This window comes from Lathamus discolor, chromosome 7 (genome assembly GCF_037157495.1).
Source record: "Lathamus discolor isolate bLatDis1 chromosome 7, bLatDis1.hap1, whole genome shotgun sequence".
In the NCBI taxonomy this organism is placed as follows: Eukaryota; Metazoa; Chordata; class Aves; order Psittaciformes; family Psittacidae; genus Lathamus; species Lathamus discolor.
Genome location: NC_088890.1, coordinates 9724434 through 9749331, shown reverse-complemented (window position 1 = coordinate 9749331; position 24898 = coordinate 9724434). Strand labels below are relative to the sequence as shown.

Genomic DNA, 24898 nt, shown 5'->3' with positions numbered 1-24898 from the left:
AGCAGAGCTAACCTGGGCAGCCACTCTGGAGAGTGGGGCTTCACCAGTCCCCTGGAAAGCTCCCAGTGCTGCCCATACCTGGCTTGTCAGAGGGAGGTGGGGAAGCAGGGGCCCAGGGTCCCACAGTTCAGCATTCTTGTTCCTGATCAGAAAACACATACATAACCCATCATTTTGGAGGCAGGCAGGCAGGCAGGGCGGGGACACTTTAGATCAGCCTGTTCTCCCCTTCAGAGCAACAGCACCAGTGAGGGGATAATGAATCTCAGCGAAGGAAATAAGGAGAAAGTGATCTGTGATGAAGGGGAAACGAAGGAAAGCAAATGCATCCCCACGAGCAGTGGAACTGATGAGGTTGGGCTCCCTCCAGATTTGTCTCTTGATGATGAAGCCTTACAAAATCACTCTCAGATTTTCTGTTCCCTCTGCATAGATGTGTAATCCACCTTTTTCCTGCTTACAAACTCTTACCACAGAGTGTTTGAGGTACCCAGTGTGCTGGCTGCCATCCTGAACTGCTGATATTGGGAGGCGCAAGCACAAAATTCTCCTCTCCCACTCCAAAGTCAGGGTGGCTGCCCAGGAATCAGCAAGAAAAGATGGTCTTCTGCCACTGAGTTCATGTGAGTGGCAAAATGCTTACTCTGATTGCTAAAAAGACCAAGAGATAACTGGGGATGAAGCCTGGATTTATATTTCCTCCTGATTGACTGGGAAAAAATATCTTTGATCACCAAACTTCTACAAAAAGGATCAAAGGAACTGTTTAAGAAACAAGAAGCATTAAATCTGGATTAGGACCAAGTCAATACAGGCTTCAGTGGAGATGCGCTGATTTACGTCATTGCACAAACTAACCACTTGAGTCTCAAACTCTGAAATGCTTTTAGAATTAATAGCATAATAAATTAACCCATATCTGTAAATGCAACAATTTTGCCTATAGAGGAAATCAAACTATTTTATTAAGTAGAATTATTTGAAGTGTCTAAGGGTTAAACTATAGGATTTTATCCAGTATGCAGACATGGTGTTTATGCATATTGTGTTTAAGCAACCCCGCAAGAGAACTGTCACACTATTGCACAAGAAGGGTGGGGAGCACTCTAGCAACATGGTTATTAAATGCAGCTTTTATATGAGCTATATGTTACAGATTTTTTGAATGAAATGGGTTGCCACATAACACAATCCCTCCAAAATCCGTTTGTTTCATGGGTTCACAATGGGGCAACAGTTCCATCCAAGTGAAAATACAACCTTCCCCAAAAGTGGGTATTTTACAAACACATCCAACAACCGTATTTGAAGTTATGGCTGTCACTTTACAGAGCTACTTCCTTCTCACACTTGAAGAGAAAATAAATCTCTGCTATGTAACCCAAACCAGATTTTATTCTCACAAGCAATAAAATCCATGAAAGCAGGAGGTCTTGGTGAAAACACCTTGTCACTGACTCAAGCATACGAAGCATCTTTATGTGTCACAAAATGCAGCAACTTTGACATTCCCAGTTGCTGCAGCTGCTCCACCCAGCTTTCCAAAACCCAAGTATTTTCTCCATTTTAAGCCCCAACTATGAAAGATTAACAAGTTTTCTCCAAGTGCTTTACTGAAACAAACCCCCAGGTTGCCCTCTAAGAGGGCCACCCTCCCTGCCTGCACTCTGGATTGAGGATGTATCATCTCCTCCCTGGTATTTTCAGCCATGCCTTTTTTCCCAAAAGATAAATTCATACAGCTGAAAGTCTCACCTGAGCAACTCTTTCTCCATCATTGTGCAAGGATACAGCTGGAATTGGCTTGAGAAATTAACATCTTGTGTTGGCGCTTGGGGCTGGAAGCACTGGGCCAGGTGAGGAATTGTGCTGCTCCGCTGCTGCAGTTTTTGGTGTAGAAAATGTTTTCTGACAACCTGCTTGTGGAATGTGAGGGGACAGAGGCAAATGTGCAAAAACAGGGGACCTCCATGATACTGGGGCCTCTAAAAGGACCATCCTCAGATGCAGAAGCTCCTCTGCTTCAGTGGAGCAGCTCAAACTGCAGCACTCATATCCACTGTGACAGTACGTAGACACACCTGCAGAAGGTTAGAGACTGGAATTATTGCCCTTCACAGGGCCACTTGCTTCTCTTTTGCTGCCTGCATACCTGCACACCCAGCCCAGTTTCTTAAGGGGCAAAGGTAGGTAGCACATTCCCACAGTACTGCTGTCAGCCTTTCTCCTCTCTTCATCCCCTTCTAGCGAGCCTGAAACATCCATCCATCTGCTTCCCACTGCCCAGGCAGGCAGAAGCCGGGATGCTCCACTGCCTGCTCTCAGGAAATGTGAGGAAGCCCCGGCAAAGTCTGGCTGTTTTCTTCAGGAAGCAAATACACCAGATCCAACTTTCCCCAAGAAAAACCGGAGCCGTGGCCGGGCAGAAGAGGATGCTTCTGGGATCCGTTCTCACTAGATGGTGCTGTCGGTCCGGGAACGGAACTCTGCTGGAAGGCAGCATCACCGTCCTTGTACTGCTTATGATAACCAAACCTTTTTCTGCTCGTAGCTCTCCTGAGCGACTTGTTTCTCTACATGCAACCTCAATGCCATGGAATTACCACAGGAAAAGCATAAATCCGCTCCATGCTTCAAAGAATTATACTGAAATACTCCTTGTTTAGAAAGTTTTGCATTTCTCACCCATAACCACATCAGGGCTGTCTGCCCTCTGCAGAGGTTTAGGTAACATGCCTGACATTGCTCAGGGATGCAGGTACAGTTAGAGGATGTGCAGCCCTCCTGATTTATGGAGCCAGTCAGAACCCTGAGTCCACATGTCTGTTTAGAAAAACACATAACGTGAAAGTTTGGCTTCTTTCTGAACTAAAACAAGCCCTCCAGACTTCCAGGAAAAGAAAATGTCAGTCATATTTAGGCTTTTCACTTTGAATTATGTAAGGTACAAAATACTGTACTCTGAAATGGAAAACTGTTTCTAAATCAAGGTTTGAAATATTTTGATAGCATCAAAATTCCCCATGTCCAGCTCTACAGTCTCCCATACTATATTGATCCAAAACAAAGTTCTAGTTGAATTATTCCAATTTGATGAACTATTTAAGGCTGGCATATCTATTGCCAGCCTTTACTTTTTTATTGAAGGCTCTGAGGAGCACATCTGTTCTTCAGTCACCTTTCTGAACCATTCCTTTCAACTACTTTAAAGACTCTACAAAAACTTTTAAAGAATAAAGACTATTTCAAAAGAGTGCTACACAGCAGAAAGTTCAAACTCTTAGTCCTTACTCTGAACATACTCAATTTCTAGAACTCCTGCACCAACCACTGTCTCATTTAAACTGTTTCACCATAAAGTCAGAGGGCTTACATCTGGTTTCCCCACCACCACAACTTCGTTCCCTAAACCAAGTGGAAAACGCCCAGTCGTTAGGTTTAGGATTAATGTAACACAGCAGTTGGCATCAGCTCATTTGTTATAGTCCATTGATGACATTTTAAAGAAGGAAGAGCTGTAGCCATGTCCTTGAAACATGCTTTGAGCACTGGGGACTGACAATGCTGAGGATGCCCAAAGTCTTCCCTGGAAGGTGGTGGTGGTGCAGCCCAGCTCCAAAAGGTGCAAACCATCATCACTCCTCCTGCCTCTGGTCAAGATGTGATAGCTCAGCAGCACTGGAAACCATGCCAACAGTGTAGATTGACAAAAAAAAAGCAGCATTTGGCCCCGAGTCCCTCCAATATTTGTTTTTACTATAAAAGGAGAATTGGACTGTAGATGACACATGGGTTAGCTGATTCAGTTATACAAGTAACTGGGAAAGCAGAGTGTTATGTTTTCAAATGCCCTTTTCTGCTTTTGACAGTTCAAATGCTTTTTAAGCTTCACCTCAGGCTACACAAGTTGTTCTGTCCCCAGACCTGTAGCTGTGTTGTTTTAAGCACTAATAAGCACAGCCTCACTACCAGGCATTGCTCATCTCAGAGCATCTCCAATCCAACAACTGCCTTGAAAAGCTTGGCAGCATACCCAGAGCTTGGGTCTTCTGCATATTCAAAATACTACTCTTCCTAAAGGAACAAAGCCATTCTTGCAACCTCCTAGGTTGGAAAAGGAAGCCCAATGGGGTCTGACAGAGTTGTGGATGCCCCATCCCTGGCAGTGTTCAGGGCCAGGTTGGACAGAGCTTGGAGTAACCTGGACTAGTGGAAGGTGTCCCTGCCCATGGCAGGGGGGTTGGTCTTCAAGATACCTCTCAACCCAAACCACTCCATGATTTCCCTCCCGATTCTCATGCTGCAAGGACACCACCAATCCCAGTAATCCAGGTTAGCACCTTTCCCCTCTTCTTCTCCTGGATTTCCCAGCGTGGACACTTTGCCATCAAGTTTCTGCTTCTTAATGACAGTCTGAAGGCCAGTAGTGCTGAAGAGAAAACCAGAAGCTATTGCAGCAGATTCCAGCTCTGCTTCCAGTGTTAGGCTCAAAGCCTCAGAGTGTTACTGTTCTTATATTCATTTTACAGCCATTTTACACAGATTACCAAGCAATAAAAACATACTCAGGAGAGTAACAAATACCCTTATTATAATAAAAGATAATGGGAGAGCCAGGGGGAAGCACATGCAGCAAAGATGCTGGAAGTGAAAGAGATGGACCCTCAGCAGCCATGCAGCCCTGGCACCACTACTTGCTCTCCGTAGGATGCAAGCAAACCTTGGAGATGGGAACTCGCACCACACACCTGAGCAGCACAGCTCTGCCATGACTGCACTTACAAGCCTCACCCAGTCCCTAAAAGGAACACCAACACTTCCTGCTCCTCCTGTGCTTCTGGGTTTATTTAACAGCACATTTGCTAGGGAAAGGAAGGATTTTCTGCCCATGTAAGACCCACCCGAGGTTTAACATTTGTTGTTAGCCTTGGCTTTGCACTTGCAGATCAATGCAGCTCAGAGGCTGTTCTCATCCTTTGCGTGTGGAGCAGACATTGCTCCTTCATCCAAAACGGGAGCTGTGTCTGTCATCAACGAAAAGGAACTTCAGTGTACGGTGAGAAAGCCTCAGAAGCACAATTCCCCACATGTTGTGTACCTGGATTCCACCCCACTTAGCATAGCAAGAGGGCTCACAGTCAGCTTTACAAGTGCCATACACCTCTATCACCATTCAGCCCCACCTCCAACAGGGAGGACTGTCACCACCCTCCATCCTCACCACTGGACCTGTTCCTCCTAACACCCGACTCTTCCCCAGCACATTTAACCCTGTTATATTCTGCTTTGCTTGTAACAGATGTGCAAATAGACAAAGTGACCTCTTTCTCCCATGCACCAGTCCTCAAAGCATTCGCACAATATCATTGGCAAAAATTGAGCTCAAAAGGTCAAGACAGGATTTTTGATTGCTCTGCTTTGGTGGGGCAGGGCACTTGCAGCCAAGAACATGGCAAAACAGACATGGGCACACAAAATATTCACATGTGTATTTATATTTGTCTGGGAAAAAAACTGCTGGAAAATGTTGCCCTTCTGCTTATAACCACTGTGTCCTGAGGACGAACAATTTTGGCTTTTTCCGAGAAAAGGCTCCAAATCTACAATAACAGCAGGGCTTCAGGCTACGTTTTACCACCAAGCAACAAGGGCCGGTCGATCTGGCTATTGACTCCTGCTGACACTTCTTCGGGAAGGGCAGTTCAGCCATGGAGGTGGCTTTGGACACCCCTGGACTACTCAGCTCTCTACTACCAAGCTGAGCTATTGAATCCCAACTCACTGAGTTGGCCTTTGCCAGAACAAGGACTCACCTGCCCCTTTCAGCAAGGAGACATAGCATCACCTCCCCATGGCACAGGTGACCAAGGCACAGGGCCCCCTGCACAGCTCTCCACCAGCTGCATTGTGACACTTTGGAGGCTCTGACATGCTTGGCTTGTTTTCTTCAGGGATGTGCAACTTTCCCCTCTCCATATCTATGTAACAGAGTTCAAGCGATGGAAGATGTCAGTCTTTAAAGTGATAAAGTTCTCACCAAATTCTTCCTCTTATTATAAAAACAAGGGAAAGAATAACATTTATTTAATCACATGGCTATTACAGCATCTATTTTTCTGGACTCTGGCACTGCTTGCCCTAAAGACTGAGCATTTTCTTCATGAAATACCAGCGAGTCTTGGGGCATGACTTTAGAGAGCACCAGAAATAGTGTATGGAAGGAGAAAAGCAGTATTTCTTTCTTCCACATATGGATACCAGTTCCAATGAGGGATTTGCACAAATATAATCCCTTTTGATCCTGACTTAGCTGGGATTTTGTTAAACTCCCTTCTACTTTTCCCTTCCATCTATTATATCCTTGTCTACTCATTTTCTTGTACACTCTATTTTTGGCCACCTTTTGCCTTAACTTCAGTGTGGCTCACTCACGGCTGCTCCTTCAGCCCCCGCAAGCACCCCCGTTCTCCCTTCCTTGCTCATCACAGACAGGGCCACCCAGGCACTGCCTCCACTCCAGATCTGCAGCCCCAAGGTGGACATGTCTCCACATCCCTGCAACCCAGCCACATCCAGGTATCACCACTCCTCTTGGACACCCTCACAAAGCAATGGCTCTTCTGCATTGGACCTGCCGGATGTGCACTACAGTAAAGGCAATTATACCATCCTGCGCCTTCCCTGCTGCCAACCTTCTCCCCACATCCTTTGTCACACCAAAGGTGGTCAGCCCTATCATAGCCCAGGCAGGGTCTAGGTGGCAATCTGTACCCACTCCACTGTGCTCAGTGGCCATGCGACTGTGGTGGGCTGGCCACAGAGCCAGCATACACTGGTACAGCTTTTTAATAGCTGTCTTCATGTCACTTCACATAACAACCTCTAGGTTTGAAATCAGCCTCAAAGATCACTTTGAGATGCCTGGAAAGCCACTCAGGTCCAGATTCAATAGCCCAGAAACCTCTTGTCTGCTGATGATCCCTATAGCCCAGCTGCCACCACAGCTCAAGAGATGAAGTGTCAATTACAGAGGCATGCACCAAGGGCTGTATCACTGTGATCATAGACTCATAGAATCATAGAACAGTTAGGGTTGTAAAGGACCTCAAGGTCATCTAGTTCCAACCCCCCTGCCATGGGCAGGGACACCTCACACTAAACCATCTCTACCAAGGCTTCGTCCAACCTGGCCTTGAACACTGCCAGGGATGGAGCACTCACAACCTCCCTGGGCAACCGATTCCAATGTCTCACCATCCTAACAGAAAAGAATTTTCTCCTTATATCCAATCTAAACTTCCCCTGTTTAAGTTTTAACCCGTTACCCCTTGTCCTGTCACTACAGTCCCTGATGAAGAGTCCCTCCCCAGCATCCCTATAGGCCCCCTCCAGATACTGGAAGGCTGCTGTGAGGTCTCCATGCAGCCTTCTCTTCTCCAGGCTGAACAGCCCCAACTTCCTCAGCCTGTCTTCATACGGGAGGTGCTCCAGTCCCCTGATCATCCTCGTGGCCTCCTCTGGACTTGTTCCAACAGTTCCATGTCCTTGCTATGTTGAGGACACCAGAACTGCACACAATACTCCAAGTGAGGTCTCACAAGAGCAGAGTAGAGGGGCAGGATCACCTCCTTCGACCTGCTGGTCACCTGCTCTTGCACTGCTGAAGGTAGTGGCAGCACTCTTCAGAAACCTAAAGTTATGCACAAAGATAGTCCAGCCCCATCTAAGCAACTGCCATGCTGTGGTTCGAACAAGGGACACTGTCACAGCCATTCATGATTTACATTAGATAGTCAGGAGGCATCTATGAATATTAACTCATTTACTTCTGCTGTCATAAACAGCCCTGGCCAACCAACACCCACAAAAATACAAGCAGCCAAGTGTTAACTCTTGGAAGGCTTCAGCATTCAAACTGAGCAGGCACATAGATCACCATATAGGCTAACCCAGCTGGGGTTACAGACTGCAAGTGGTCGTAACCATGGCAGGTACACCAGCACCTCACAGGACTTGGCTCTTTCATAACAGCAAAGAAAAATGTATTATAGTTTTCCCAGTCTTCAACATTTTGTCTTGCAGCTAAAAATGCTTCTTTTAATAGAGTACAACTTGCTGTATAGAGCAGCTATCCATCTTGGAGACCGAGGAAAGCATCCCAGGCTCTGAAGCTTGAAGTAAGATTTAAACTTAGACACAAAAATAAGTCCTAGAAGGAGCAACTCTATCCAACGGGGGTATAGACAGCTCTGTGCCCCATCCCACCACAGCAGGGACCTGGAGAGAGGGGCTCCTTGGAAAGCTGTGCCCAGCCAGTGTAAAGCCAGTATGTATTATGTAAATGGCCATTATGTAAAGCCAGTGGGATGAGGGGAAGTGCCCTGACCTGCACTGTCAACATCCCAGGAAGGATGTAGCTCCAACTGCAGCCTTCCCTCAACCCCAAAACACACTTATCCACAGGCTGAAATCCCCAGGAATTTTCCGTAAGATAAAGGCAATGGAACAAAGAGTATTACTTCTATTTCTTCCTTTTATCCTAACCATAGTAATCAATAACATTATGTACCAAAGAATGTTTCTCTTTAAACGAAAAAGGGAAATTCTGTTTAAGATCAGATACATGCCTTTCACTTTTCAGCTCTCCTTAGACACTGGTGAAATCATCTGTTTCCTATAAGATCTTACAAACAGCCTTGGTTGCCCTGTTTACATTAAAACACCACAAATCAGGTAATAGGTACTGGCTATGCTCCAGTGGATGTGAGAGCATCCGCATTCCTAAACAGTTACAATGCTTCCTCTAAAGGCTGGATATATATCCATATCCAAGCTAAATAAATCATGTACCATGGTCCCTAAAACAGCTCACTTATCACACTTAGTGTGAATAATGAAATGTCATAATATTTGTCTAGGACAGTGATTTATTTTGCTTTCAATAAATAAGGTCCAGCAGGGAAAAAAAAAAAAAAAAAAGTAGTAATGCTTCCTCTCAGTGTTATTCAGTACCTGCTGGTGGAAATGGACTTTGTATCAGTGGGGGCTCCATAGGAGAAAGGCACCTGGATTTGGAATCCATCTTAGCCCTGCAAGGCATCATATTCTGTTCAGCAGAGGAAGGCTTGGTGAAGCAAAGTTAAAGCCAAGCAAAGCCTTAGAATGGGCAGCCTGGAAGCAGCACCCTGTGCTGAGGAGTCCATGACCCTCTTCAGCCAACACTGGTGGTCACACTTCAGGGGCAGCCCCAGGAATTACCTGCAGGGACACGTTCTGGAGCCCAAGTCCCATTTTCCATACTGTGCAAACGTGCCTCTGGCTGTACCTTCTGAAGCAACATGCCACTGCCAGCAACAGCAAAGGGGAAAGGCAAGTGTCAGTGGGGTTTAGAGAGTCTTCAAAGCTGGAGGGCAGGCTGCAAGGACGTACAGCACTGATGGATGAAATGGCAAGATCAGAAGAAAATACCTGTAAATGCTGTCATTTATCAAGGGCAAAGAATTAGAACAAAACTGACATGGTAGCAATAACCACTGGGTTTTCATTTCCGCTCAGAAGCCCATCTCCCCGGCTGTAAATCAGACGTAAAGTCATGAACTATACTGAAGTTCTGAAAACACTGTCTCTTGGCATAAGGTCTGTGCCTGGCTCTCTTGCCACAGAGTCCTTACCATACAGCAGGAGTTGCTTAGGTTTAAGTTCTGTCCCAGTGGCTGCAGCCTATGGTTAGCAGCCCTGGAGAACAGCTCACCAGCTTGAGATGTCCACATGAGGCATCAAGAGTGAAGAAGCCCAGTATATATATTATCCTGCTAAAGGCCAGGAGGGAACATTAAAGTGACTTGGTCCTGAGCACAATCAAACACCAACCCATTCCTGACAGTCTGATCTGTTGTGGAACAGAAAGGCACTTTTGAGGAAGACTTTAAGGGTTGAGAGATCACTCAGAGCCTACAAACCTTGGCCACTGGTTTTATACACACTCTATCTGAGCAGGCAGCATTTTTCTAGTTGCACACTGCCACGTGCAATGCTATAGATGAAACATTCACCCGGAGGACAGGGAGATGGTAAACTCTCTTTTCATGTTACTATATTTGCTATCTCTTTAGCACTGTTTTTCAGCAGCTGCCACAGCATGCTAAGCTGGGATATTAGGTGTTCACAAGCTTGTCATCTTTTCTTCTGGCTTAAAGTAACCCCACTGTCACTTTAGGGCTTATGCTACCTGCAGGGAGCCCCCCAAACCCTGCCAGCCATCCCACTGGTGCCACAGGAACACTGCTTGACCATCAAACTTAGTTCTAAAATTGCTGGTATTGGGGGAAAATGGTCAGCAGTTACATTGGAGCCTTAGTCCACACCAGTACTTAGCTTTTAGACAGCCACTGCCAGACAGAGGAGTGACACAATAGATCAGAACAAGAACAGGGCAGGGAAGAGCAGCTGAAACCTTTCACATGCAAAGCTCACAGTGCTAGAAATAGGCATCTATATTCTGCACTGGGTTATTAAGAGGTTAACACACACACACCCCCCACCACCCACCCTTGAGGGCTTGAAAGGATTTTATCCGTAGGCATTAGGAGCCTCCTGGACATGGCACAGGCAAGAAATATTGATCAACACTGCAAAAATCCCTCTCCGTATCTTTGCCATGACATCATCCTAAGAGCATCATCTTTTCTTATTTATGAGTGGTAAAAGGCATTGCTCTCTGCACTCCAGCGCTGGTTGCCTCACACAAACACTTCATGCAGTGTTTTACTCAAAGCCCAACTTAGCCTTTGTGCTTTCAAAGAAAGACTGGGCTTCTAAGCCCCTGTCCTTAAACCATGTTCCCTCTTTTACACAGGAGTATGTAACAAGAGGACAGGCTACAGGGAAAGGTGCCACTGTTCTGTTCTCCCACTCTCTTCCATGGAGCCCGGGAGAGTCACTGTGCTCCTGCTGCTGCAGCATAGCCCGTGCTCATGAAGGGGCACAGCCAGAAGTGTATTTATGGTCTGTCCCTACAGCACAACGGGGGCTCCTCTGCACTGCAGCAGCTCAGGGCTGCAGGATGAGGAAGGACCCCAGGTCTATCAACAATGGGAGCTGGCCACTGCAGCCAAGCTCCATCATCATCATCATCACCATCATTGTGAGCATCAAGGCTCACAAGGCAGGCGGTGCTGACCCCAGCTCTCCTACATGCACACCCGCTGAACACTCCTGCTTTAACTGATGGGGCTGGAAACATGAGCGCGACTTGGCCTTGCCGTCCCTGAACACCACTTACACCAGCAGTGAGCCAGCTCCTGCCGAAACAGCTGCCCTGGGCTGTCACGGAAGCACTTGTTTACTTTCACAAGTGCTGCTCTGGTTGAGCTGTGTATAATTTTGGCAATAGGTGCTGCGCAGCGAAGCTGAACAATACAGGGGATAGCAGAATTAGCCATTCCTAAAAATATACTGATAAAGCAGCAGGGCATCTGCTCCCAGCCTCACCTCTGCCACATCCCAACAGCCTGGCTCCTCATGGGATTCATTGGCAGCAGAAAGGTGCTGGTGGAGAAGGTTGCTGGCCCCTGCACCCAGGACAGGCTGAGATCAGGAGAGAACAACGTAACTGGGGTAGAACCTGTCCTGCCATCCCTGTGCCTGCAAGGGCTCGCTGGGCTCCGGCTCTGCCCAGGGAGAGCAGCTCCCACAGGAGAGCACATTGAGCTTGCCTGGCTGGCTTCTGAACCCACCCGGGTTTGCAAGCTGCAAATCCCTGTGCTTAGCATGGCCACAGGGATGTCTGCTCCACAGGAGGCTTTGGAGCTTGGGCTGAGCCCTTCTGAGCTCTGAGCTCAGCACAGAACAGCAGCTAGCCCCTCTTCATACAGGCCCTCCCCAGGGCATATACTGAACACATTAACTTTCTTCTTACCTTAAGCCTCTGTTGAAAATACCCTATTTGGGTCTGTTTTCTTGCCAGTAAGACAGTTTTAACTGTCTGGCTTCCCACTGCATTCACTGTAGCTTGATGCAAAACACTCCTTTAAGCCATTAATGCAATCTTCTGTACACTGGCAGTGCCTCCACTCATTACCTGGCTCCTGTTCTTTGCAGCTTGAAGCTGTGTTTCTCTTTGCTGAAAGGGAAAGCATTATTCTACTGCTACATGGTTTTATATTAAATAAACCCTAGCACCACCAGGATAAACAATAGCCAAAGGCAGGTTTGGACCTTGTTCTAATCAACAGCACACCAACTAGTTAAATCTGATTATCAGAGTACCCAACTGGCTATGTCACAAGTGATAAATCACGAAAAGACTCTCACTTGATAAGGAAAAGCCAAGTGAGGCTATTTTAAAATGAAAATCCACAGGAATTTAGAGAGCTGGTGTGAGAGAAAAGACAAGATTAAGAGGAGATATAAATACGAGATAAAGGGGGCCGCTCCCAAACTGTCCTATGCCTTCAGCAGAGAGGAACAACATCCCATGAGCTGCTTGAAGCTGTTTTTCCTCAGAGCAGGCTTGGCACTGTTTAGCAGCAGCTCTGCTTGACAGGGGCTGGTGAGACCCTGCTGCCAGAGCCCCTACAGGGCAGCAGGAGACACCCCAGCCCTACAACACGCAGCACATCCCAGAGGCCAGACAGGCTGCAGATGGAAGGCTTTGGGCATTCCCCACAGAGAGGCCTCACAGAGTCATTGCGGAAGGGTCCCAGCTCCACCAGCACCTAGCAGACTGCTCTCCCTCTCATCTGATCAGGACACAGTCATTTGTTCAACATCTTAAACGTTTCTTTGCCCACTGCCAGAAGAATGTGATTAAGAGGGAATTGGGAAAGAGCTGGCAGTTACTTGCAGGCTCAATTAGTGCCTGATGAGCTGCATAACAAGAAATGCAGTTGTAGATGTTTCACTTGATACCCAGTGCACTGGTATCATTAAACACAGTATTAAAAGCAGAAACCCTTCAGTACCTGGGGTGTCTTACTGTGTTACCATCTCCCCAGGTCTCCCACTGACCTGCTGCATCCCTGCTGGAGGGCAGCCCTGTCTCCCCAGCCCCCAGGCACATCACTCCAGCAGCCCAGACCCAACAGCTCCGACTGCTGCTGGTGTGCACACAGTAGCCACACATCCCAGAGATCCAGGACAAATAAATCTAAAGTGAGAGAATCTCATAACTCAAATGCAGATCATAATTAATAAATGTTCATGATCAAAGGCAAAAGAAAGAATTTGATTGTAGCCCATAGGATGAAATGCAGCTTTACATCCTATGTCTGACAGCTGAGCTGTCCCTACCTACTCCACATCGTGAGGCTCCACTACAAATAAAGGCAAGGATTTCCACCAGGACAGTCCCAGCTCACATCTGCAGAGTGGCAGCTCCTGCCTGCCGGAAGCACTCACTCTCCAGCTCCAGCCTGCTGCATCCTGCCAAGAAGAAGGTTTCAAGCTCCTATTCCCACCATTTACAGAGACAATAATGCAAAAAGATCAGGTGGTTCTGTATCCAGAGGGCATGAATTTGATATCCATAGACTTTCTCTTTTAAAGGGCAAAACACTTTGATTTGAAACAAACAAGGATGATGACTTGAATGATAAATGAATGTCTGTACTTAGTGAAATTTAATTTTAATTGATATTTAACATGGCAGAGCTTCTACTCAAACTTTTATTTGCCAGCCACCTACTCCAGCTGCCTCTGAAAAGGTAATGTCATTCAACCCTTACCCTCTGTATCTTCTGTACTCATTAGCACCTGAGGACTGAAGAGCAAGGACTAGCCAAAATACAAGAGACCCTGAGTCACTTGCAGGGAGGCAGGCACTGGTCTTGGGAAAGGCTCTTCATCCAAGGGCTCTGACACTATTAGCTCCAGCAAGACTGGATTCCTCTTTCACACTATCACAGAGGACATCCAGGCAGGAAAAGGGCAAGGTACCACTTGTGATCAAAGAGAACCTCAGTTTTCAGTCCCTCCCAGAGGGAGGAGAGGAGGAACAGAGGCAGATGAAGAAGACCCATCCCATTCACTTGGAAGCATGTGTAAGTCCCTCAAGTGCTCTCAAGTTCACCAATAAGAGTATGCATTAAACAGTTTTCTTACTTGGGGCTTTTGCTTCTCTGGTGCATTTTGATCCAACTTGTTTAATAATTATTTCCATACATGAAACTCCAGGTGCTGCAGGGTGCAAGCTTCAGATGGCACACAGTCACTGCCCACACTGGTGCTTTCAAGCCAGCAAAAGAAGACAAGGACAGGATCAGGTATCTGCAAATCCATCGCTAGGTTTGCAGACCTGTACCAGACCTCACCCCCAGCACTACCAAGCCTGCACCCACATTCTCCTGCCACAAAAGAAACCCAGCTCTGACTTTCTTCTGACTTGCAGCATGACAGTGGCAATGTGCAAGGGAAAACGAAGACAGGATCACACAGCACCACCAGCACTTGTAGGTTCCTGTTTTCAGGAAGGAGTAACACTAGGGTATGGATCATTAAAAGTGAGTTTTAACCTGCAACAGACAGAAGAGCTAAAAGGGTTTTGTTTTGCCTTTTTAAAAAGGATGAAAGGAGAGCTCTGCTCCAAGCACTGAAGGCAGAGCTGATCTCTTACCCTCACTTCCATCTGGTGGCACCTTCCAGTTGCCTGAAATATTCATTTGCTCTCATCTTTACACTGAGCCAAAGGATTAAAAGCCCCTGAGGTCAGGACTTGCACACAGAGTCATTCCTCCTGCTTTAACCTAACACTTAATTTACCAGCATCACTTCATACCTGGCTGTCTTCTGTTCCACAGCAAACCGCATGCTCTCAGAGGACTCAATAGCAAAAGCTCCCAATTTCTTTACTGTTCCCTTCACTGCAATTCTGGTCTATTTATTTTCATAGGAGCTTTGATTTCCAAGAGCTTTATTTCAGCTTTATTCTTCCCTGCTCAAGAGAAATACATTTCACTTGCTGGGAACAAACAGGTTATTTACCTGACCCCTAGAAGGCTTCTAAGTTCACAGCACCAATCCTTCAATCCCACAGCCAGTCCAGGTTGTGATTTATTTACCAAAAAGCAATACCTCCCTTGAAATCACACCTGAGGCTGCTCAGGGACACAACGGTAACTATTTGTTTCTGCAACGGAAAACTTGTCACAAGGTTTTATAACAAACGGTCTCAAGATGAAAGATTTTGAGTGCAGCTGGGCTTGGACTCCCGCATGTGCCCACAGACACCTGCGATATACAGAGGAGTGGGCAAGGGAGCAGCAGCCTGCTCTGAGCACCTGTAACTCTTTCCATTTTCCTAAGAGAGAAAAAGACTTCAAGGACTTGGAGCATAGGAAAAACATTCCAAGCTAAACAGCCGCAGTGGAGTCTTCCACATGTCCTAAGCAATAAGGTACCTCCTCCTCTGCCAGTGGTGCAGCACAAAGCTTTGAGAGGAGCTGCTCTTACAGCAGGAAAGCCTGATGGCAGCAAAGTGAACAAAAAAGGCTTCTCAGTGCAGTAGCCACCAGTAACACAGTATTAACAGGGCAGGAACCATCTTCTGGTCATGAGGACCCCAGATTCCTGCACCAGGGAGAGAGCCGAGTTTTAAACCACCCAGGTGTACTTCTTGTATGCAGGAACACTCCATCTGCCCAGCCTCCTGCGGGCTCCCAAATCCCCTTCCTTCGTGCTTAATGCTGGACAGATGGACTAGGGCTGGCTGAGGGTAGCTGCGCCCACAGGATGAAAGGAACAACTGGAGCTTAGGACTCACCTGGGTAGGCTGATGCATGAAAACCTATGCAAGGAGAAGTCCCTCATTTGGAAGGAAGACTCCATTTGCTATATGAAAGCTGGACTTTGAAAGCCAAGGCTAATTTATTGCACTAGTTGGCACTAGTGAAGGGTACTGCCAAGAAATTAATGTCTATTGGCATCTCTTGCATCACCAGGTTGGGAAAAGGTCTCCACAGGACAAGGCATGGCCAGCAAATTCTTTCAACACGTATCTATAACCATCCTCAGGGGAGCATGCATAACTGCTGAAATTGCTATTGTTTTATCACCTGTACTTAGCAATTAAACTTCTGGTTGTTATCAGTTACTAACAAACTGATATTACAGTTAGCCCACTGCAGCCTCTGCACACCAGCAGCTTTTACATTGTGTCCCATTCACAGTCTTAAAGTACTCAGAAATGCATTTATTTATAGCATCTGTGGTGCAACAGAATATTCCTCCTCTCTCTCCTTGCTACTTGACTCTTACTAACTGCACATTAGCCACTACATGGGTCCACATTCTCCTACTCCCACGCCTGGGACACCAAAGCCGCATGCCTCGGTGCAGACAGCAAGGACCAGCCCAAGCCTAAAGACAGCAAGTGACTCACGCTGTTAGAAATCCCACACCAGAGATGGGCAGGGCCCAACAAAGCGGGGTAAGTGCGTGTGGCACCCCCCAACTGTGCTGCCATCCCCTCCACAGCCCTGGGGCTCAGGCCAGCCGGCTGAGCCCTCCCTGACCATGGGGACAGCAACCCCTGTCCTGGTGTAAAGCCTTCCAGAGGGATGGGTGGAGGAAAATGCAGCAGAACAAATACCTTGTGTAGTGCTGCTCCGTCTGTCAGGGGACAGCACTGCCAGGAGCAGCTGTGGCTCCTAAATTGGGTGCTGGGCACCAGCCAAGCGAGTGCTGCTCTTCATCAGAGTGCTGTTACTCACGCACACCGCCTCCGCTCACAGTAGTGTTATGTGCCTTCAGCTCGGGATAAGGGGAAACCAGCTTACCTTGCAAAACCACCCTGCACAGTCTATTTTGAAGTGCTCAGCCATGGCAGCAGTGGTGCTACAGAACTTTGATAGAGAGGAATTCAGCTGTGACAGAGCAGGACTTAAGCTTTGGAGCATGGAGTTTTTACTGGCAACACCAGCCCATGCTGGGTTTGGGCTCTTGCTGCTGCTGAGCCAGTGCTGGTCTTAAGGGCAGAGGGCTGGGTCACCAAATGTGGGTCTGAAAGCCCCACTGAGGGGCAGAGACCAACAGGCAGCTTGTATTGAGCCAAGTTCCAGGTACTTTTACACGCAGCCAGCTCTTGGCACTTTTTATCACCACCAGCAGCAGCTCACTGCCTGCAGGTGCCTCTTAGCACTGCAGCTGTGCCTGTTAATCCAGCAGGAAGGCAGAGGAATAGGACCAAGCAGAGCCACCCTGGCTCAAGTCACCAGTGAGACCCAGGGACAGGGAACTGGTGCTGCTGAAGGGTTTTCCAGCATTCTTTCTCCTGGAGAAGCACAGCCAGGACAGGGTCAGTGATGGACACTCACCTCCAGAAGCAACCCACCCAGATTTAAACCCACACCTCCATGCTCAAACCTTCACAGAGTTCATCCCTTCTCCGTAGGTGCCTCCTTTACTTTTGCAGTACCCCACGGGTTTGTATGGTTACTTTCCCACCCCCAGTTCTGCCCTTTCTCTCCCTACAGGAGGAGTCGGGGATGTCTCGGACAAGATGCAGTCATCACAGCTTTAGCCGTGGATGTGCCATAAACCAGGGCATCACCACGTCTTCTTTCACTAGAGCAGAAATCCCAAGAAAACAGTCTGCAGCCTGAGGTACCATCCTGACTCCTGAAAAAACACCTTGAGCAGGAGTTACAGGAGTCTGGCAGCCTTCAACCTGCAGTAATGTTCAGCCAGGCTCCCACCATCACAAGTTCTCAGGAAAAATGAACATCTCCGAGAGACACGCAACACCTCAGCCAAATGAAAGAACACAATCCCATTTTTGCACTGTATTATATCAACTCAAAGGGCTGGAACAAAACTGAAAGCTCCAGGCACCAAGCCACAAAGGTTTGATAAAGTCAGCACTGACGGTTTTAGAAGGCGGCAGCCTTTTGCTGTTAAAATACCTCCCTGCCGTGCCAGCTGAACACATTAGCTCTGAAGCGGCCTCTTCCATGCTCAACAGTTGTATAGACATCTCCAGGACACTGATCCCTCCTCCTCAACCACAGAAGCACATGGTTTGGGTTGGAAGGGCCTTTACAGCTCATCCAGTTCCAACCTTCCGCCACAGACAGCAACACCTTTCAGTAGACCAGACTACTCAAAGCCCCAAAGTCTTCACTCCTTTCACCACTTTACAGGTGGTGACTTGCAATACGTGAAGGCTTTTACCTGACAATTCAGATTCCACGGTAGCTGTTTGCTTCCTGCTGTAACAGTCCTTTAAAAAGGCATTCTAGAAATTACATCTTCCAATAATGATATACAATTTGTGCCCAGAAATTTTTGGTTTGTTTTTTTTTTTTTTTTTTACATCAAGGTCCACTTCAGACTTAGGTTTGCTTCCCAATTTCACTTCACTGGCAGAGACTCAAGCAGGACACTGCACCCTTCTGGGTTTTTCCACTCAGGTCCACAAAGAAATACTATTTCTTGATGTTAGAGCTACCCAGGCAATGTTTCCCCATCCAAATAAGCATTCCTAGACCAGACTGTGCAGCCCAGAATAAACCCAAGCTTATCATGATAACTTGGCACTGAAGGATTAAGCTCCAGAAGCTTGAGGGTATTCGGACCCAGCTTCACATACCTCCAATGAGCTGGAAGTAGGGGTACCTGAGATAAGGAGGGAAATGAGCCATACATCCTTTCCTCTCTACCCCTTCATAGTTCTGCTGTATTGTACCAGCACAGAAGGCATGCCCAGGAGAAGGAAGGGAAAAGGACGCACCCACAGCAGCACCTGACCTGGATCTGCCTGTGGGCCGTCAGCAAGGCTCCTTTGGGTGCTCCCTCCTGCTCTGCTTCCACAAAGCGATGCTGGTGTCATTTGCCAGCTGCAATGTTCCATCCCAACCACAAACCCCAAAGCACTTCCCAGCTGGAGGTACCACACACATCTTTGCAATTTCACATGTGAAACAGAAACAAAATGAGGCTCAAGAACAGCTCAGACACGTGCATCTCTTGAACGCTCAGCATTAATGGAGGTTCATATACAGTGCCCACCAAAGAGGTTTTGCCCCCAAATGCTGCAGTGTGTGGTGCTGACCTAGGAGTAAGTCACAACCACCTTCTGTGTCACCCCTATCGCACAGACCGTTGTCACCAACCATCGCCAGCACTGCATGGAGACTGCTCAGAGCAGCCGTAACCAAAGCGGCACACGAGGGAAGAGCAGAGGCCGGTTATCCCAACACTACTTCACATGAAAGTGCCCATAAACAACTGCGTGGCCAGAAGCTTTGGGCGGGTGGTTTGATGGTGGTTGGTTGTTTTGGTTTGGGGTTGGTTTGTTTGGTTCTTTTCCTACAAAACTATTTGCTTTAAACAAATCTTCACTCAACAAGACCTAAGAGAGCACTGACGAGATTGATGAGCATTATCAAAATACAGCACGAGTTAAATAAAACTTCATTAATACACTAAATGTCACTGTACCCAGGGTCCATTGAGGAAATACTCTGACTGTTGTAGACCTGTGAGTTGGTCTTGTAGGATTCCTTGAGTTTCTCTGTATGAAAGAGCTGGAACTGAAGGAGTCCAAACCAATCCCATGAGCTGCTTCTGGACTCCCGCAGGGACCCCAAAGCCTGCTGGCTGTCCCAGGACAATGTGGCTTCTCCGGGTGATATTTATAGATGTGATTCCCATCTCCCCTGAAGCTCTTCCTTTAGAGATCAGTAAACAATAATTTCCCTTGTAAACAACCATTTCTCTCAGGCTTTTGAGGACTTTTGCCCCAGTTTGGGCATCATTTCTTCCATGCTGCCACCCCACACGAGGGGCAAATCCCACCAGCATTGCTGGGGGTGCATGCCCCCCCTGCATCACCCTGCCCTGAGGGTGCCACCTATACAGGTACCCCCAGAAGTGACAGCGCAGGGGCTGTCCCCAGCAAAGCCCCTTTAAGGGACACTTGGGGCGGCCTCGGGAGGCAGGACATTAATTTTAGCCTGGAGCGGTGCCAGGGGCAGCTGCTGCGGGCAGGGGGGCCGGTGCCTCCACACCGCGTCCTGCCCCGGTCCTCCTACCGCAGAGCCCCATTCCCTCTGCTGTGACCCTCCACGCTGGCAGCAGAGCAGCCATGGCCGAGGAGCAGACCGACCTAGAGGAGAGGATCATCATCAAGGACCAGCACACCAAGGAGATCGACCTGGTGAACAGAGACCCAAAGCATATAAACGAGGACGTTGTAAAGGTAGGACTTTCTCAGCGCCGTGTTTTAGAGGCATCACTGCATCCTCAATGCAGTCAGTGTACTGGTATTAACATTTTGTATTTGGCTTGGCCTCAGCCAGGGCTGCAATTCCCCAGTACAAGTGCCTCAAGAGGTGGTTACCTTGGATAACAGGGAGGTAACCGACCAGAAGCCACATACCTGCTGCTGTCAGGGGCAGGCAGATGCCGGCTTGATGACTCCAATTAATGCAGTATTCCCTGTTCCCTGAATGCTCTCTCCAACTTCACAGGCTGTAGCCTTATACTTTGGGAGACGCCTTCCTTTGTACCAGTAAGTGGGAAGTCAAAAAATAAACAGGGTCAGCCCACATCATTCACCTAAAGGGAACCTGAGGAAAAACCTCCTAATCTTTAGGACCTGACTGTGTGAGCACCGTTTTGATACGTGCTCTCCTGCTGTGAAGATTGTTTTCCCCCACAGCAGCAGCCGGGTGCAGCAAGCCTCCTCCTGTCTATTTTTGATCAAGAGGAATTCTCAGTCTAGCTGAACAGGGAAACCTTTTCCAGAATGCTCACCACTGAAACACAATTGCGCTAAGCTTTGTTAGTGTTATGCCAAAGATAAGTTCGGACCAAAGGAGAACAGGAGGAGGTGGAAAGGTTTTGATCAAACTGTATTTGAGAGACCAGAGTGGATGACGTGCTAGAAGGGACAGCATGCACTGAGCCTGCTCACAAAGGCTTTGTAACATGCCATGAACCTAATTACACAGATGAAATGTAAGCTTGCATTTATGCATTAAAACACTATTACAGCTAAACCCCACGTCAAATTCAAAGCCCTCTGGGATGAGCTGACAGTGACAGCCATAGATGGGCACCCTTCCGGCACAGCGAGACATGGCTGTGACAGCTGCCAGGCACCTCGCTATCTCAAGCATGCTCCCAGCAGCGTGTCCCACATCTGTGTCACACCATGCCAGTGTCTCATCAGCCTTAGCCCATGTTTAGAGAGGCGCGGGGCTGCACCCTGCCACCGGCCGTGCTGGTGAGGACTGGGACAGCCTTCAGCCCAATGGGACCCCATGCCCAGCAGCACCCAGGAGCAAACCTACCTGCTCCCCAGCCATTACCGGGGGTAACAGTAGCACCTTCCAGACCATTGCTAACCCTTCACACCAACCCCATTCCCCCAACTCTGCCTGTTCCCACTCAGGGATCCCCAAAAGCCTGTAAAGGATTTCCAAGTTCACACACTCACATGGCCACGCTGATGCTCCATCAGCTTCCATAGCATTCCTCCCACCTTAAAAATAGCACAACCGATAAAGCTGGGGACGTGGGGCAGAGCCAGCCCCAGGATAGGGAGCACAGCTCACCCCATGGCTGCTGCCGGGAAAGCCAAAGCCTCCCTATTCTCCTGGGGGCAACAACACACTCAGAAACACCCTGTACATGAAGCCATATAATGCTCCTAAAGCATAGCAAGTAGAAAGGCATCCAGTGGAAGTAAGGAGAGGAGCAGAGTCCTAAAGCTGAAGGTTAAGGCCGGAGAGTTCAGGTGGCCATAGATAGACACATCCTGAGCATTACAGGACGACAGCCAGAATCTGAGACCACATTACTGGTCACAAAGGCTTTGCAGAGCTTTAAAAGGCTCCTCCGAGGCAAAGTATAAAACAACAGAGCAGTACCTGCACGTAAGGGCATCAGGGCAGTGCCTAGGTTCAGCTTGGGATCCAGCACTCTGCCTTCACGAGTCCTCCAGACCCTCCTGGAGCACTGTGAGCAAAGGAAACAGCAATCCCGAGACTCTTCTCTTATAGCCTGGTGCTCTCTTCATTAATTGAGCCCTGATTAGCTCCGCAGGCAGCTGGCAGCTCAGTCCCAGCCCCTGCAGCAGGGCTTTCCCAGGCAGCCCAGCACCAGGAGACTTGGCTGCTGATTCTTTATCCATATCAATGCTTTCTCCCTCCTGCCCACTCTAGGAAATTAAAGATGATGCAGAACGATTTCATGATCAAAACCTGAGTGGAGATTGCCATTTAACATAAATGTACAGACAGGCACGTTAGCATCCCAAGGAAATGCCATGCTGTTTTTCACAACAAATAGCATGGCTCACATATTCCCTAGAAATCAGTTACACCACATGAAACGAGATCTTTACACGCAGGTCAGAGGCTTTTTGAAAGCATTTATCATTCAGAGACACTCCCAGTACCTGCACACAACAGCACTATCCCTGTAAGGGCATGGCCCAGCTGATCTCTCTCCCTCTGCAGAAGGAACACAGACAGACAGAACAGAGCACTTTGCCCTTGCATATATAAACTAATATATCACAAATTAAGAGGGCTGTTGGATTTTTATCAGCACAAGCCACCTTCTGGCTGAGCAGGCAGCCCATGTGCCTGAATGCTAAAAAAGGGTAGGAATGGGCTCTGGCTTCCTCTGGAATAAACACTCCCATGCGCAGCTCCCGTTTGGCAGGCTTGTGCCTGGAAGCAGCATCCACAGCTCAGGGTTTGGGACCAGGGAATTTGTCCTGAGTGGTCATGCCTGGTTTAGAGCATCCATCCCCCCAGCACAGCCCTTGCTCTCCCCAGCCCCCTTCATTCAGGTTGTGCTCTGATGTTGCAATGGATCCTCATCCTTGCACTGCAGCCTTGAGGTTTTGTTCCCCAAACCTCCTTTACCTCTGTACTCTTTCCTCCAGGTGGATTTTGAGGATGTGATAGCTGAGCCTGTGGGAACATACAGCTTTGACGGAGTCTGGAAAGCCAGCTACACCACCTTCACCGTCAGCAAGTACTGGTGCTACCGGCTGCTCTCTGCCATCCTGGGCATCCCCCTGGCCGTCATCTGGGGCTTCCTTTTTGCCCTCATCTCGTTCTGCCACATCTGGGCGGTGGTGCCCTGCATCAAGAGCTACCTGATAGAGATCCAGTGCGTCAGCCGAATCTACTCCCTGTGCATCCACACTTTCTGCGACCCATTCTTTGAGGCACTCTCCAAGATCTGCAGCAACATCAGAGTTGCTGTCCGGAAGGAGATCTAGGTCCCTGCAGCCGCAGTACCCAGCCCCTTGCACATCCACCCCTCTACATAGGATTCCCTGGCTCCTGCAGTGTGCCCTGCCCTCGGGCACATGGACATCCATGCACAGGGACCTGCGCAGTGCTGCCAGGCCCTGCAGCAGAACTGGCAGTGAGGGATGCTCCCTGCATTCAGAAGCATGCTGGGCTGCCCATTGCTCTATCCCAAAGCCAGCAGTTTCAGGAGAGGAGAAGCCCAACAAGGCTCAGTGAGAGCCCTCGGCCCTCCAGGCCCCCCTGCATTGCACCCTGTTCCCATGGGAAGGACAGCAGCATCTCCTGGACCACAGCCCTGGGCTGCAACAAGAAGCCATGGTGCAGAGATGCTGAGGGACAACAGACCAAACCCTGCCTGCTTCTCCATCCCTTCGGTCTAGCACGACACTAAGAGAAATACTTGCATATGGATTATTATTTGCTGCAAATAATTGCTGTTGTGGAAGCTTCTGTATTAAATTACGCTGCAGAAAAGTTTTCAGGATAGAATAGTGAAAACAAACCTTCTTTTTCATGTGTGCTTACATTTCAGCAAAGCTTTGAAATCAGATCAATTAGTGCATGAAATGTTGTGTCTGCCTTCTGGAAGCATGTGCCTGGGCCACCGGCAATGGCAAAACCATTTGTGGCAGTTTGATGCTCGCAACTTAATCTGAGGGCATCACTATGCTCTGTAGTAGGATTGTTGAACCATGTGGGCAGCACCGGGGCTGCTGAGGGGGCAAACAGGCAGCACTGTGGGGAGCAAGAAGAACAAGTGGCTCTTGGTAACTTAGCATGAGACACGACAAGCTTGGCTTCAGGCTTTAGCTTGGTTCTCAGCTAAAGTACGACGTGATTACTTTGGTGTTGGGTAAGCTCTAGCCTGCAGCAGTGCATTTATCTGACACAGCAAACGCAGCAGAGGAAGGAGCCTCCTCCAGGACATTGCCTGCACCCAGCTGCTCTGGTTCAGTGAAAACACAGGGATGAGGGGGAAAAAGTCCAGTTGGAGCTATGTCCTCCCCTGTCAATTAATCTGTTTAGTCCATTGTCCATGAACCGTACATTTAACTCTGAGGCACTCAAACGCTTCTTTGGCTCTGGCCTTAAGTGCTTTGCTGAATCAGGGCCCAGGAGGTCCCGTTGTTCAGAGGTTATTCTCAATTGTATTCATGTGCTTTTTTCACTTGGCTTCCAACAAAGACTTGGAGCCAAAGTCTCTTCTAGTGCCATGCCAAGGACAAGAAAGAGCCAGATTTTCTTCTGGTGCTTGTCCAATGGCTTGGGATCGCGGACTGCATTATTCCATAGCAATATAGCGCCCATGGTCTAGCAACACCGGGCCTCAAGAGGGATGTAGTGATATATTTGTATGGAGAAAAAAGTCTCCAAAACCACTTTTATCATGAGTGTTTTTTAAAGCTTTTTGTGGGAATAAAAGAATTAAAAACAATACTGGGATTATATTCTTTTTAATTTTTTAGGGTTTTTTCTAGTAGTTCACAGCCAGAAACCAACAAACCTCTGAAATCCTGGTCTCCCCACTGCTGTGATGCATGGGCCCACGTGTCAGCACCTCTATTTTGCTTCTGACCCCTATAAAAGTCTTTTTGCAGCACATCTGATACCCTTCCACTGCAACAAAC

The 24898-nt window shown here is 48.1% G+C and overlaps 1 protein-coding gene and 1 long non-coding RNA gene across 2 annotated transcripts; one reads left to right on the top strand and one right to left on the bottom strand.

Annotated features, from left to right (window-relative positions):
- Positions 1–2116: 2116 nt before the first annotated feature.
- Positions 2117–21893, bottom strand: LOC136018389 (uncharacterized). The gene is made up of 3 exons (XR_010614378.1): positions 21870–21893; positions 21437–21481; positions 2117–2823 (listed from the first exon to the last, which is right to left on the bottom strand). It is a non-coding gene; the product is annotated as an uncharacterized LOC136018389 (long non-coding RNA).
- Positions 19990–24705, top strand: CAV3 (caveolin 3). The gene is made up of 2 exons (XM_065687592.1): positions 19990–20194; positions 22895–24705. Exons 1-2 carry the CDS (start codon positions 20081–20083, stop codon positions 23234–23236), a joined length of 456 nt encoding a protein of 151 aa, XP_065543664.1. The 5' UTR covers positions 19990–20080; the 3' UTR covers positions 23237–24705.
- The last annotated feature ends 193 nt before the right edge of the window (positions 24706–24898 follow it).

Coding starts and splice junctions, on each gene's coding strand:
- CAV3 (XM_065687592.1), top strand. CDS start 20,081: ATGGCCGAGGAGCAGACCGACCTAGAGGAGAGGATCATCATCAAGGAC. Junction 20,195..22,894: donor TAAACGAGGACGTTGTAAAG/GTAGGACTTTCT, acceptor TCTTTCCTCCAG/GTGGATTTTGAGGATGTGAT.